Below are 13,224 nucleotides of genomic sequence, written 5' to 3'. Positions count from 1 at the left end.
AAAAAACTTTTTATTTTGATTTTATTTTTATTTATTTTTTTTAATTTATACTGACAGTTTGTTTACATTCTCTGATTAAGTATTCTGTGCAAATATGCAACCTGCTGCGTGCTTTTAAAATGGTAAGAAACAAAATGCCAGTGACAAATGAAGTCTAGGGGGCAATGTTCACCTTTCTGAAGCTCGGTCAATGATGAGAACGGAAGAGTACAGGTTGAACGGGGCGGGTTCGGGTAAATGCTTGGGTGTGTCGCGTTGACTTTCTCAAGTTCTTCCAGAGAAGTCTCACCGTCGCGCATTCCTGTCTGTAGCTCCAGGGACTCGCATCTCTCCATATGGATTTCTCTAACTTTAGGCTGCCTTTGCTCATTTTGGCCGCTCTTGGTAAGATAAAAACAAAAAATTTAAGACAAAAATATCACTTAGCACATGTAATCTTTTATTTTAACATTTCAGAAACTTAAATGTTGTATCTAAAAAATATTGAAAGCTTTTAAACAGTAGGCCTATATCAGGACATAATGTATAATGTAGTTTAATTTATATTTTAAATAGTTTAATTTCAATGCTTTAGTTCACGTTAAGTGTCCTGACTGAAAATCGTTCCTCTAATAGGATGCTGTTCCGAGGGCAGCCCGCTTCTCACCGACAAAGTGAAAGGCGTTGTAGGTGAGTCCATGTATGGTTTATCATTGGTTCGGTGTGTTTTTGTTTTCTGTTATTTGTTCATTTTAAAAATGTCCAGAAATCTTTGGGGGGAGAATATGTAGTAATTTGATATTTAAGAAGTTTGCCACAATGCATTATTTATTTTAGAATATAATTTAATAGTTTATTTACATTTACTTGAAAAATGTCAATCAAATCAAACTCAGTGTGGCATAACTAAGCCATTTTGTTGCCACGTGACGAAAACCTACTGTGTACTCACATTTATTCAAGGTGCAAGGACAGTATTTGAGTATAATTTCTGTAGACCGTTTGTTCTTTAAATCTTAATATTAATAAAAATGTATGAAGCTATTCATAAAATATTACATATGTTTCTAAGAACTTAACAGAGCTGTTTTAATCTAGATTTCTCCTTACCTCATTAAACCAGGTAAAAATGTGACCTTCGAGACAACAATCACCTCAACACAGGATTTTGTAACCGTAACATGGAATTTCAATAAAGCTGCAGTAATTACATCGATAATTACAAATATCAAAGTAACAAACACCTTTAACATTGATGAGAAATACACCAGCAGAGTCATCTACAATCAAACAACATGTGAGCTTCAGCTCGGGCCGCTGGTGAAGGAGGATGAAGGGGCATATACTCTCAATATAGTCAATTTGCAAGGAAGGTCACTGAATGGACGGATTGATCTTGAGGTTCTTGGTAAGTATTGTCTATAAAGTGCAATCTTCAGGTATACTGTGTAGTTACAGACTAGACACCATGTTGGAGAAGCCTAGTGTTTGAAAGTCTGAAGATGAATGAAAGGTTGAAGGTTCAAGTCTGCACAAATTTGCTAAAAGCAGTAGTTGGATGCAAAAAGTAAACTTTATAGCAGTTCTTGTGCTGCACTGGATCACAAAAACAGTTAATTTCACAACTGAACAGTGGGTTAATTTCGGGTAATATGCAATTTGCATTAGGCTTTAGAGAACGATGAATGATATGATCGAATCAACCCAAATGGATAATATAGTGATGACTCATTTTGTTATTTTCTTTAAAAATATTGCAATATGATTCATTTTAAAGACATTCATCCATTGACTTGAAATCAAGCATTTACAGAGATTTTAGATCTTTTTAGGAGACTTTTTTGATGTATGATGTACAGTATGTTGTTAAATCTAAGGGTTGGTTATCCAGTGGTTGTTGGCTGGATCGCCCAAAAAGCAAGTCATGACCTGTCACTATTATGCCCTTCAGCTAGCCACTTAACCTTAGGTTTCTTTCCCTGGGAAGGTCTAAGCAACCGCAAAGATGTTTCTGAATGAACCCAATCCATGGTTCTATTCTTTTTTTTCCAGAGCCCATAACTGATGTCAAGATTTCGTCCAATCCACCTGAACCTGTAGAGTTCAACAGCACCGTGGTTCTTTCCTGCTCTGCCAAAGGCTCCTTTACTTACAAGTGGCTGAACGGTTCAGTCCCTTTGGTGGGGGATGGCACACATATGAAACTAAATGAAGTTGGCAATGAGCTAACTATCGCTGGAGTTCGCCGTACAGATCTGCGAGGACCCATCTTCTGCATTGCAAAGAACGCACTGGAGTCAGGGACCAGCGCTCCCTTCAATCTCACTGTGAGCTGTACGTACCTGATCACACCCACACATGCTTAATCTAAGACAAATACACAAATGCCTTAGAGGAACAGTTCGGCCAAAAGGTTGTCATTGATTATTCACCCTTATGTTGTTCCAAGCCCATATGATGTAACCTTTTTGTTGAGGCAATACTTTTCATGGAGTGACCATTCATAGTGACCATGTCTTTAAAGCTAGACAAAAAGCAACATGAGGGGTGCACACAACATCTGCACTATATTAAAAGCAGTTTAAAGCCATTCAATGTCTTTGTGTGAGGAACAGTCACCATTTACGTTGTTTTTAACTAAAGGTTTGCACTTAGGTGCCTAGAAAATGTTATTGTCCAGGTTTGGTCAGAATGTACTGTTTTTAAATGAATGTAAGTTACTTTTAATTTCAGCCTCTTCCTCAGCTATCATCTGAATTCAGTAGTTTCATTAGTTTCATTAGTGCATTAGTGTAATAATCCTAATTGTACAAAAAAGATTATGTGATTCACATAATTTAACACAATTCTGTGCATACAAGTACTTGCAGTAAAGTTGCAAATTTACCACAGCAGCTCTGGTGCTAGTGGAGATATGTTGAGATTGTCTTGTTTCTACTATATGCACTTTGTCTCTGCAGAAGGTGTGCACTAGAAAGAACACATGAAAGCATCGATCAGAAGAGACTTTCTAGTACAGACAGGTTCTGAAGCTTAGATTAAATAGGGTAGTGAATGAGTCTGTGAACTGCAGGAAGAGGATGAAAGTGTTAAAGTATGGTTTATTTGTGCATGTGTGCATTTACAGATTAAATATCTTTGAAGTGCATAGTGTGGTCATAAAGTAAATGCATTGCAGCAGAGACTCTCAGTGCTTTCAAAAAAATAAAATAAAATAAAATAATTGAGCTGCAGTAGAATTCACTGGCCTGAACTATAACCACATCCAGATACTCAAAACACATAATCTTCATCTATAGATAAGCATTTACAATATCTTGATCAAATGGAATATGTGAAATGGTGTAACATGGCACAATGTTTGATGTTTTTCTTCTAGTAAAAACTTATTCTTATATTTATTGTTAAGCCTTTTTTTTCAAAGACTAGAATTCTATTTCCTAAAAAAAGGATTGGGAAATTTTTTGCAAAAATCCATAAAACATAGCTGCCTTGCAAGCACTTTATTAACCTTTGCTTGTGCCTCTTTTTTATCGTCTCTTTCTCCCATGTCTGTCTAGATGGCCCAGAGAATGTCGTCATGACACAAACTCCAACAGGTTCATTTCTCAAGAAAGGCTCTAATTTAACCCTTGCATGCTCAGCCCAGTCTGACCCTCCTGCTCAGCTCCAGTGGATGTTTAATGGTGAGGCGATGCCTCAGAAGACCACGGCCAACATTACTCTCACCAGTTTAGAGGAAAAACACAGTGGAAACTATAGCTGTGTGGCCTTTAATGCAAAGACCAATCGCTACTTTTCCTCACAGGTCGCTGTGGTGTCTGTTCTGGGTAAGTCAGAAACCTAAAGTCAGATGCTTTGAATACAAACAAGTTTCATCAGTTGTGTGTGTTTCTCTAGTACTACTACAGTATTACAGTATTCTGAGTAAATGCAAATGCATAGCCTACAGTCCACTAAATAACTGGTTCTTCCATTAAGAACCAATGAGAAAGTTTTATATTTATTTATTTATAAATATATAAGTGTGTGTATGTGTGTGTACTCAAATTCTCAAGTTAAACTGATAATTATAAATGTTTTTTAGAAAATCACTGACCATGTAAGCTACAGTAATGATGTTCTTGCATATTTTGTATTTGAATACCCTTATTTGTATATGGATATTCTTATTTTAGAAAAGCCTTTTAGAGGCCCTTTTAATATATAGAGCCACCATTGTTTTTAAGAGTGCAGGTAAAGACATCCATTGAAATCTTTTGATTAGCAGTGGAGCAGTACAGAGATGGACATGCTTTACCATGGTGACTTAATTGCCAAGAAGTGAGATGAGGATTAATAAAAAAAAATTTAAAAAGTGGGTACTCTGGAAGAGGAACACACATATTTGCCTTGAAAAGATAATGGAAACGAAACTAAAATGAGATTTGAGATTTCTGTTAAATGTTGTAGGGTTAGTTTACCTAGAAATGGTAACTCTAAGTCATTATTTACTCGTGCTATCCCAGTCCTGCATGACTTTCTTGCCTGGAACACAAAAAGTGAATTGCTGCTGGTTGCACTTCTCCATTGCAATCACAAAGAGTGGGAACTGAGGCTTTCAAACTTTAAAAACGACACAAAGACCGCATAAAAAAAGACTCATGTCCTACATTTCATGCATATATCTTCCAAAATCCTACGATAACTTTAAGTGAGAAACGGATAGAGACTCACAAAAACAATCTTGACATTTCCAACAGCTCTTCTTCATGTGTTTAATGGTCCTTTTTAAATGTATTCATTGACCTGGTTAACAAAACCGGTTTAAATGATGACTTAAATTTCTCACGAAGCTATTGCATGGCTTCAGAAGATTTTGAATATAGAGTATAAGTCATGCGAAGATGCATTTTCATTAGTTGAAAAACTTGAAATCTTCAGGCTCCTGTTCATTGTAATTGCATGTAAAAAAAAAATGTCAACTGGTAACTCTTCAGACTTTGTCCTTTGTTACACTGAAAAAAAGTAATACAAGGTTGAAATGACGTTATGACAAAATTGTCATTTGTGGGTGAACTATACTTTTGTTTTATATTACCTAGCAACAGCTGTTTGTCTCTTTGTTTTTATTTAAAATGGCTACCCGTCTTAAAAGTGAACCTGTTCCTCTGCTTTGCTCTGAGGTCTGCCTCGGCTCATGTTAGTGGGTAGAAGTTACAGGAATGTTCTGCTTTCTTTGATTGAGGGCAGATTGATTGTGCATGGCTTCTGAACCCATGGTCTCAGGCTCTGTGGCTTTTGTAAAGAACAGTGCTTCCCCTGAGGTGTTTCCACGTGTGTGAAACCCACACACTAAAGAAAGCAGAATACAAATGGTCTGATGTAACATAGAGTTTGGGCAGGTACTGCTTGGTTAAGGTTTCACTCACAGTATACCGTGAGTGATCTGTCAGTGCAGGGTTGATCTTAAAGTTCTTGTGTCATTGATTTTGTTTAAAATTTTAATGCAAACTGTTCATGCAAAACAGATTTAACGATCTAATATGAAGAATGCATTTTTTCTAGATGATTTGAGTGTTAATATGCAGCTGTTAATGTATCTTACCCGAAACTAAAAACACAAGCAGCGGAGTGGAAGACAAAATGTGCTAAATGGTAGAGTCGCAGGTATTTGGTAAATGCAATGAGTCTGAATCAGACTGGAACATTCCACAGTAATGATGTCTGAAAAAAACAAGAGAGTAGTGCCAGAGAAGGCGATGGTCAAAAGTAAACTCTATGGTGAGAGATTTTGTTGAGAAAACCCATTGAGAGATTATTTCACGCGGCCAGATTGAAAGGTGATTGTTTTTTTCCACTCACGTCCTGGCCGGGATTTCTGAATTGTCTAAAATGTCTTGTAATTTTTTAAAATCCTTTCATTGTTATTGACATGCTTTCTACAGTGCTCATAAATTATGTACGCATATTTGCCTCGATTGGTCGATTTTGTAGAATGCCTGCACGCTATTGGTCAAACTACATTATAGTCATTAACTTCAGCAGGTCTGAAAACAATGGTAAAACAAAGATAATTTAGAAATCCTGGCCAGGATTGTCTTTGCGCCTTTTAATGTAAGCCACCATCTAAATGAAGTTTAAAATGTCCAATCCCAGTTGTGTGCCGTTTATAGTGCTATTCAAAAGTTCATGGTCGGTATGTTTTTTTTATTTCTTTTGAAAGAAATTGATACTTTTATTCAGCATGGATTAATTCAATTGATAAAAAGTGACAGTAAAATATTCACATTAGAAATTGATACTTTTATTCAGCATGGCTTCATTACAACGACAATAAAAGGTCTCTATTTCAAACAAATGCTGTTCTTTTTATTTTATTTTCCGCAAAAATATTAAGCAGAACATCAGTTTATATATATATATATATATATATAAAATAGGAAGTGTTTCTTGAGCAACAGATCAGCACATTAGAGTGATTTCTGAAGGATCATGTGACACTGGAGTAATGATGCTGAAAATTCAGTATGATCACAAATAAGTTACGTTTTGAAACATATAAAAGTTATTATTAATTTATAATAATATATATCTGTATTTCAAATAAATGCAGCCTTGGTGAACTTTAGAATTGTTTTTCACCTTGTAAAGAGGGTCCATATTCTCAAAGCACCACTTCTCTTCTCTTCTGTTGTGTTCTTCTAGAGGCCTTATCTGGAACAAATATCTCCAGCTCCTTATCACTTCTCATCGATGGCATCAGCGAGGTCAACATCACCTGCTCAGCAGCTGCTGGTAAAGCTGACAGCGCAGAATGGCTGAAGGAAAGCAAACCTGTCGTTCCTAGTGACCGTGTAATTCTCTCAGCTGACAAGAAAACTCTGACCATTGTTAAAGTTGTTAAAGAGGATGCTGGCAACTACAAGTGCCAACTGAAGAACAAAGTCAACCAAGACGAAAGCACCTATGTGATGGTGGTCAGCTGTAAGTATCCAAGAAAGGAGACATTCATTGAAATACTGTTTATGTGAGATGCTTTTCACAGTGAACGATCATACAGTGCATTTATTCTCACATAAACTGTTGCATTAAATTAAAATAAAGCAATCAACTTTAAAAAAGGGTTTTACATACAAATAATCAACATTCACTGTGACCCAACCAGACGTGACGTTTAAAATGCCTGCTTAGGACATGGTGATTCATGTATCACCTCTCTTTTGTTGTCTCGTCTAAACATTAAACATTATCTTGTTTGCAAATGGTGGTGGTTTCCTTTCTGCTTCAGTTTACGACTGTTTGTTTGCATTGCTCTGATGTAAATGTAACCTTTCTAACTGAGCCAATCTCTCTGATGTCCCTCAGATGGTCCAGTAGCGGTGAAAATTGAAGGGAAGAAGGCGGTAAAGTTTGAAGAACGTGCAGTATTAAATTGCTCTGCAGACTCTTTTCCTCCCAGTGTATTCACATGGAAGCTCAATGATACATTACTGAACATCAGCCAGGCAGACATCATTATTGACAAGGCCAGTGTCAAGGACAGTGGCTCGTACTCCTGCGAGGCATTCAACTCTATCACAGGAATCGCGAAAAAAATAACACACAATCTCGCAGTCACAGGTAAACGTGGTAGTTCAGCAATTCTTTCCCATTCTTTGCTCTCAAAACATAAAATCTAATAGTATCGGTACAGATATTATCGGTTTAGAATTTTTGTAATTCAAATACTGATATATTGGCAAGACTTATTAATTCAGTAATAAGTTAATATTTGTTTATCATGTTAATTTACATTTTCATGTATTATAATAATTTAATAATATGATTATAAAATGTTAATATAGTATTATTATGTATATAATGTATTGTAATACTATCTAAGTAGTATTTATTTAAATACTTTACAGTTCATAAGGTATTATAATGATATTTCTTTATTGATTTGTTTATTTTTTTAAATTTGGTTAAAATAAAAATAATACTAAGTTTCCCCAATTAGTTTGGCCTGTTTTCTGAATAAAATAATGTGCACACATTTATGGGGTGGTTAAAATTATCGGCCATATGCAGGTGTTGCAGCATGATAGTTTATGTGTTTAGACACAATATGTGATTTTCATTTGTTGTGTTTGTGAAGTGTGTGTGTGTCTGGTCTATAATAATCTAAACACCTTCTGTTTTGCAGAGGTCGGTACGGTAGATGAGGGCCTGTCTGGTGGAGCAATTGCTGGGATCGTAATTGCCGTGATTCTGGCCGTGATCATCATCGTTTGTTGTGTAAAGTGCAACAAAAAGTCCAACACAGAGTGAGTCTAAAATTCATTCTTCTACCCTCCTGTCATCTTCATGAATCCAGTGCATATAAATGTAGGTTTGATTCGAAATGATTTTGTATGATAATCACCATTAAGCCTCAAAAGCTGTCAGTTGTCTCTTTCTCGTCACATTCATAGCTTGTAGATCTTTACTCTCTACGTCGCCCCATCTCATCCTTATAATTTGTTTATATCCTCAGATGTTTAAAACTAATAATTAGGCAGTGACATGATGACAGTACATACAAATAACTTCATCACTTAACATCTTGACCTGACAGGATACGGGTGTGGTTTCGGTGACATTACACATAACAGTATCAATCAGTAAGCCTTCAGCCCACATGTGTTGTAATTGCCAGAAAGGATATGATGCATTTTGCCACTTCCTGATTCCATTCCAGGCACATTGGAAGAGGCTATTTAAAATGAAATGAAGTGATTATTCTTCTTTCGTGACTCCACTGTCTTTTATTGTGGTGTTAGTGTGAAGGTACAGTGCTAATAATGTGGCAGTATTGTTCAGTCTTGTCTGTGGTATGTAACTCTGAATTTAGTTAAGCACTTGTATTTGGTAATGTAATCCTACTAATTCATCAGTATCATTTGAAAAGTTTGGGGTTGGTACGATGTTTGTCCAATGTTCCTCAAAGCTGCATTTAAGAAAAATAGCAATATTGTGAAATATTATTTCAGTTAAAAATGACTGTTTTTGATATTTTCAAATGTAATTTATTCCAGTGATGCAAAGCTGACTCTTCAGCATCATTACTCTAGTCTTCAGTGTCACATGATCCTTCAGAAATCGGTTTAATATGCTGATTTACTGTACAGAACCCGTAGCATGGGCTGTTAATGGAAAAGTTACTATAAAACTGAAAAATCTGTCATTGTTTACTCAGTCACGTCATTCAAAAACCTGTTTCAAACCCAAACAGGGAAGAAAAACTAAAAGTAGTTGACTTGTATGACTCACATATTCCATATCAGAAAGTTCTGATGTTTTTTATCTTTTTTAGCGAATTTGGAACGTTTGGAATATCATCGCGCTTAAAATTTAGAATTTTTATTTTTTGGGTTTACTGTTGCTCTATGGGCGTTTTATTGCCTTTGTGCTCTAAAATCAATAGTTGTCTCTTCTCTACACTCTTTCCTTCCTCAAATCTTTTACCGCCAAGTACTCAAAGTGGTGAGGTCTGTTTGCCAAGCCTTTCACACCCAACCTTTCTACGCTTGACTCTGAAAGCAGACCGCAGCTTACATTCCTATCTTGTGCTGAGATGATAAAGAAACTAGAGGACAATGTTTTTTAAATTTAGTCTAGAATAACTTTGACATTGATTTTATCAGATAGATGATAGTACATGGAAAAATCGGTCTTGTTTAGACAAACCTCTAATCACTACAAGAGGAGCTTCATACCGATAATTTCATAGAAGGCCTGTGTTCCTACCTAAATGGATTTTGATAGCATGTGTAGCAGCAAATGGAACGGACAGGAAATACTGGAAATGCAAACTAAGCTTTGAGGAATAGCGTATGTAAATGAAACTGATTAGCCTAACAGAGAGATGTGATAAGAAACTAGCACGACTCACAGAAATGCAAACACACACACATTGCATGTAAAACCACAGGTGAAGGTGGTACATTGCATTTATTTGCCATTTTTTAAATGTGTTTCAGTTTCTGAAATGCAAAGTTTGTGTAAAGATCTAAAGAGTTTTACCCTCAAAATGTATCAGATCTTTAGCTGGAAGTTGCAATTAGAGTTTTTCATCTGTGACAAATGTATTCTGGAAGGCAGTGAAGGCAAACTCCCCTTCATTTGTTTTATGATTTCTGTCATGGATAACGTACAACTTTAGTGCATTCATTCATAATATATTACAAATTAAGTCTTTACACTGAGGTCTATCCTGCCTCAGTTATGAATGCTATTTTAATAAATATATATGCATATATAAGAAATATTTGAAGGACCTCTCTTCTTTTTCTAATTTGAGACTAAATGTCAGCCTCTTTGATTGACTTTAGGATTCATGTGTAAGGAAATGACGTAACTACTTTAATTTACCTGCTATATAATTATCTTTTAATCCGAATCTCTGGTGTATGGTGTATGGATTTAGAAGTACAGTTTAAAGGAGATCATTGAGGAATATGGTTGGAATGTCAGTCATGTCCACACACGTCTCACCGTCCTAACCTTGTGAGTGTTTCTGGAGCAGTTTCAGCCTTGCACAACTGTCTGTCTTGTTGCTTGGTTATTTCGCTCTGTTATCTGTTGCACATGTCAATAAAGTCTCATTAACACTATGAGGGCTTGGCCTATTTGTCATCGCATGAGTAGTTCAGATTGTTTTGTCACTGACAAAGAAATGTATTTTGCAAGAATATATTCTTCACTCTGTAATCACATTACCAGAAGAACATAAAATGTGTAATTTGTTTGCAACTAACAGGGTTTTAATGATTGCGCAACAACGTTGGCTGTGTTCCAAAAGATTGTGAATCACCTTCCTAGACATCATGTGTGCACCACCCCAAACTTGTGCTTTCTAAGTTACCTTATTTCATTTGAAGTCAAACTTTGCTGAGAATGCAAAGCCAGAATGAAGTTTATTGAAAACATGACAAAAAATAAATAAATCTTACCAACCCAAATGCTAGTGCAGTTATATCCCATTGAATACTGAATTGAATCAATAAAAATAGTTAAAGCTAATTAAAAATAGACTTTTAGCCCAAGTTATTTCATGATGTGAGTAAGGGGAGTTCTCAGTAATTTGTGAGGTTTTATTTTAGTTGTGCAGATTCATTGTTTCTGTGTTTACCTATAGTGACTACCCCCCATTCTTTCTTTACCTTGTGGTTTATCTCATTCATTCATAATATATTATAATCTGTCCATGTTGTAATTATTTCCTCGTTTTTTTCTTCAGCATTCCATCTCCATATTAAAGCGAGATGTTGCTGTGAAGTGACCTGGTAAGTGCATAGCATTATAACATTATTTATTTAGCTTCATTTCCTGTTGATTTCCATGCTAGCTCTATGCAATGTCTTCAGGGTGTTGACTTTCCTGCATGATACTCTGTACCCTTTCGCAAAGAAATGCTTTAAAAAGAAAGAAGGGATATTATTCGATCTGAAGGACCAACAAAGGAGTGGCTCTGCTGTCGCAAGAAAACTAGTTTTTGTGTCTGTACAGTGGGTGTGGGAAGCTTTCTGCAATAGAAGCCTGCTTTGCTCTTGCCGTTGTGTTATTTTAATGGGAAACGGGGAATACCTGTGCCGTCGATGTGCTGAAAGTATTGTCAGTCTTCATTCACAAATCCATTACATGGGTAACCAGATATGTACATCTCTTCCTCAGAGCATATCTTCAAGAGCAATCCTTCAGCCATTAATCACTCATTTTGATCTGCAAAAACCTTCTATCAAGGCAACTGGAAAAACTGCCCTCACAAGTGACTTAATACTGAAGGTTTGGCCCTTTCAGGCGCTCAACGTGTTTAGAAATGTCTATTGTTATACTCCGTGCAAACGTACCCCAATCTTAAGGACACGATAGACGGCAAGACCGTCTACACTTATCTGCATCTCTTCCTTCCTTTGGCTGAAGTGGACAGCTTCCTTTGTTCCTCAAGAAACATGATCCAGCCTCCATCACCCTCTCAATGCTTCACCTGACCCTAAACCGACAGCTCGGCTTGACATCACAGGGGTCAGATTGAAAGAGCTCTGTTTTGGGTAACAAAATCCACCCTGAAATGCACTGAGGAGTGACGAGACCATCACGTGTTTGAGATCTCAACGCACCCACAAGGAACTGAAACATCGAGATTTTAAGACCCGGATGTCCCAAGGCAAAGAAGATATACAGGGCCGACTTGACTTGAAGCTGAAGGCTCTGCTGAGCTGTCGATGGAAGGTCATTCATGGCAAAGTGTGCCTTCGAGATTAAAAGCTTCTTACACCTTTGCCATGGTTTGCTACACTTTTTTAACCCCCTCGTCTGTTCCCACGTGTCTTAGTGAGCTGTACATATTGTATTTTAAGAGTAAGGCGAGATCCAACATGCTTGAACTCGGGAAGCAGGAAAAAAAAATGCATTTTTGCGGACAATGACATACCACAGTTTTGCAGTGAAATTGCTACTCTGTCCGTGGGCGTCCCCACAGCCATTCGTCCTGCTGTAATCAGGATTCCAGTGGATTTCTAAAACAGGCCTGTTTTCTAAATCACCTTGAGTTGACAAACATATCTCAAGATTAAATCTGAAAAGTGTTAATATGCTGATTTAAGCCGATTATTGCGTTCCGGCATGTGAGCATTATTTTTTTTCTTTCTCTTATCATCAGATGTCTGATATTGATTCTTTCCATCATTGTTTAGATTTTCTCTTTGACCAAGACATGGATTTCGAAGAACTTGTAGTGATCTGTTACTCCGATCTCTTTAGATTGAGATGCATCTATATAGAATCTCAGCTTGTCTTTTCTTGTTTGTTTGTATAAGGGACGAAGCAGCCATTATTCCTGGTATTTCCCCTTCATTTTTAGAGATTTCTAAATGAATCCCTTCATTTTTTTTTTTTATAAACTTTATTTAAAGATTTATGGCTGAAAAAAAGCAAAAAGCCTCTGCTCCTTTATGGAAAATATATATTCCAATTTATTACAAATAAATATTTGAAATTGTATTTGAGAATACATTTCTGAAAAATTGAAAGTTAAATAAATGACAGAAAAATGAACAAATATATTTTGAATAAGTTTTCAGTTAATTATCTCTATATATGTCTGGGACATTTTTTGTTCTATATTTTAAGTCTAAATATATTTTCCAATATATATTATATATTGTCCTAAATTATATATATATATACAAAAATGCATTCAACAGAAATTTTGGATTGTAACATAGTTTTTTTTTTTCATGT

At 36.1% G+C, this 13,224-nt stretch overlaps 1 protein-coding gene across 1 annotated transcript; it reads left to right on the top strand.

Annotated features, from left to right (window-relative positions):
• Positions 1-265: 265 nt before the first annotated feature.
• On the top strand, positions 266-12,581 carry LOC113119821 (carcinoembryonic antigen-related cell adhesion molecule 1-like). The gene is made up of 10 exons (XM_026289489.1): positions 266-384; positions 616-669; positions 1,103-1,387; positions 2,032-2,313; positions 3,540-3,809; positions 6,667-6,945; positions 7,327-7,581; positions 8,147-8,267; positions 11,222-11,267; positions 11,656-12,581. The coding sequence occupies exons 1-9, from the start codon at positions 336-338 to the stop codon at positions 11,238-11,240; spliced, it is 1,614 nt and encodes a 537-aa protein (XP_026145274.1). The 5' UTR covers positions 266-335; the 3' UTR covers positions 11,241-11,267; positions 11,656-12,581.
• The last annotated feature ends 643 nt before the right edge of the window (positions 12,582-13,224 follow it).

The sequence above is a fragment of the Carassius auratus genome, chromosome 19 (assembly GCF_003368295.1).
Source record: "Carassius auratus strain Wakin chromosome 19, ASM336829v1, whole genome shotgun sequence".
NCBI classification, from domain to species: Eukaryota; Metazoa; Chordata; class Actinopteri; order Cypriniformes; family Cyprinidae; genus Carassius; species Carassius auratus.
The sequence above is the reverse complement of the archived record's forward strand: the minus strand, read 5'-3'. Positions and strand labels throughout refer to the sequence as shown.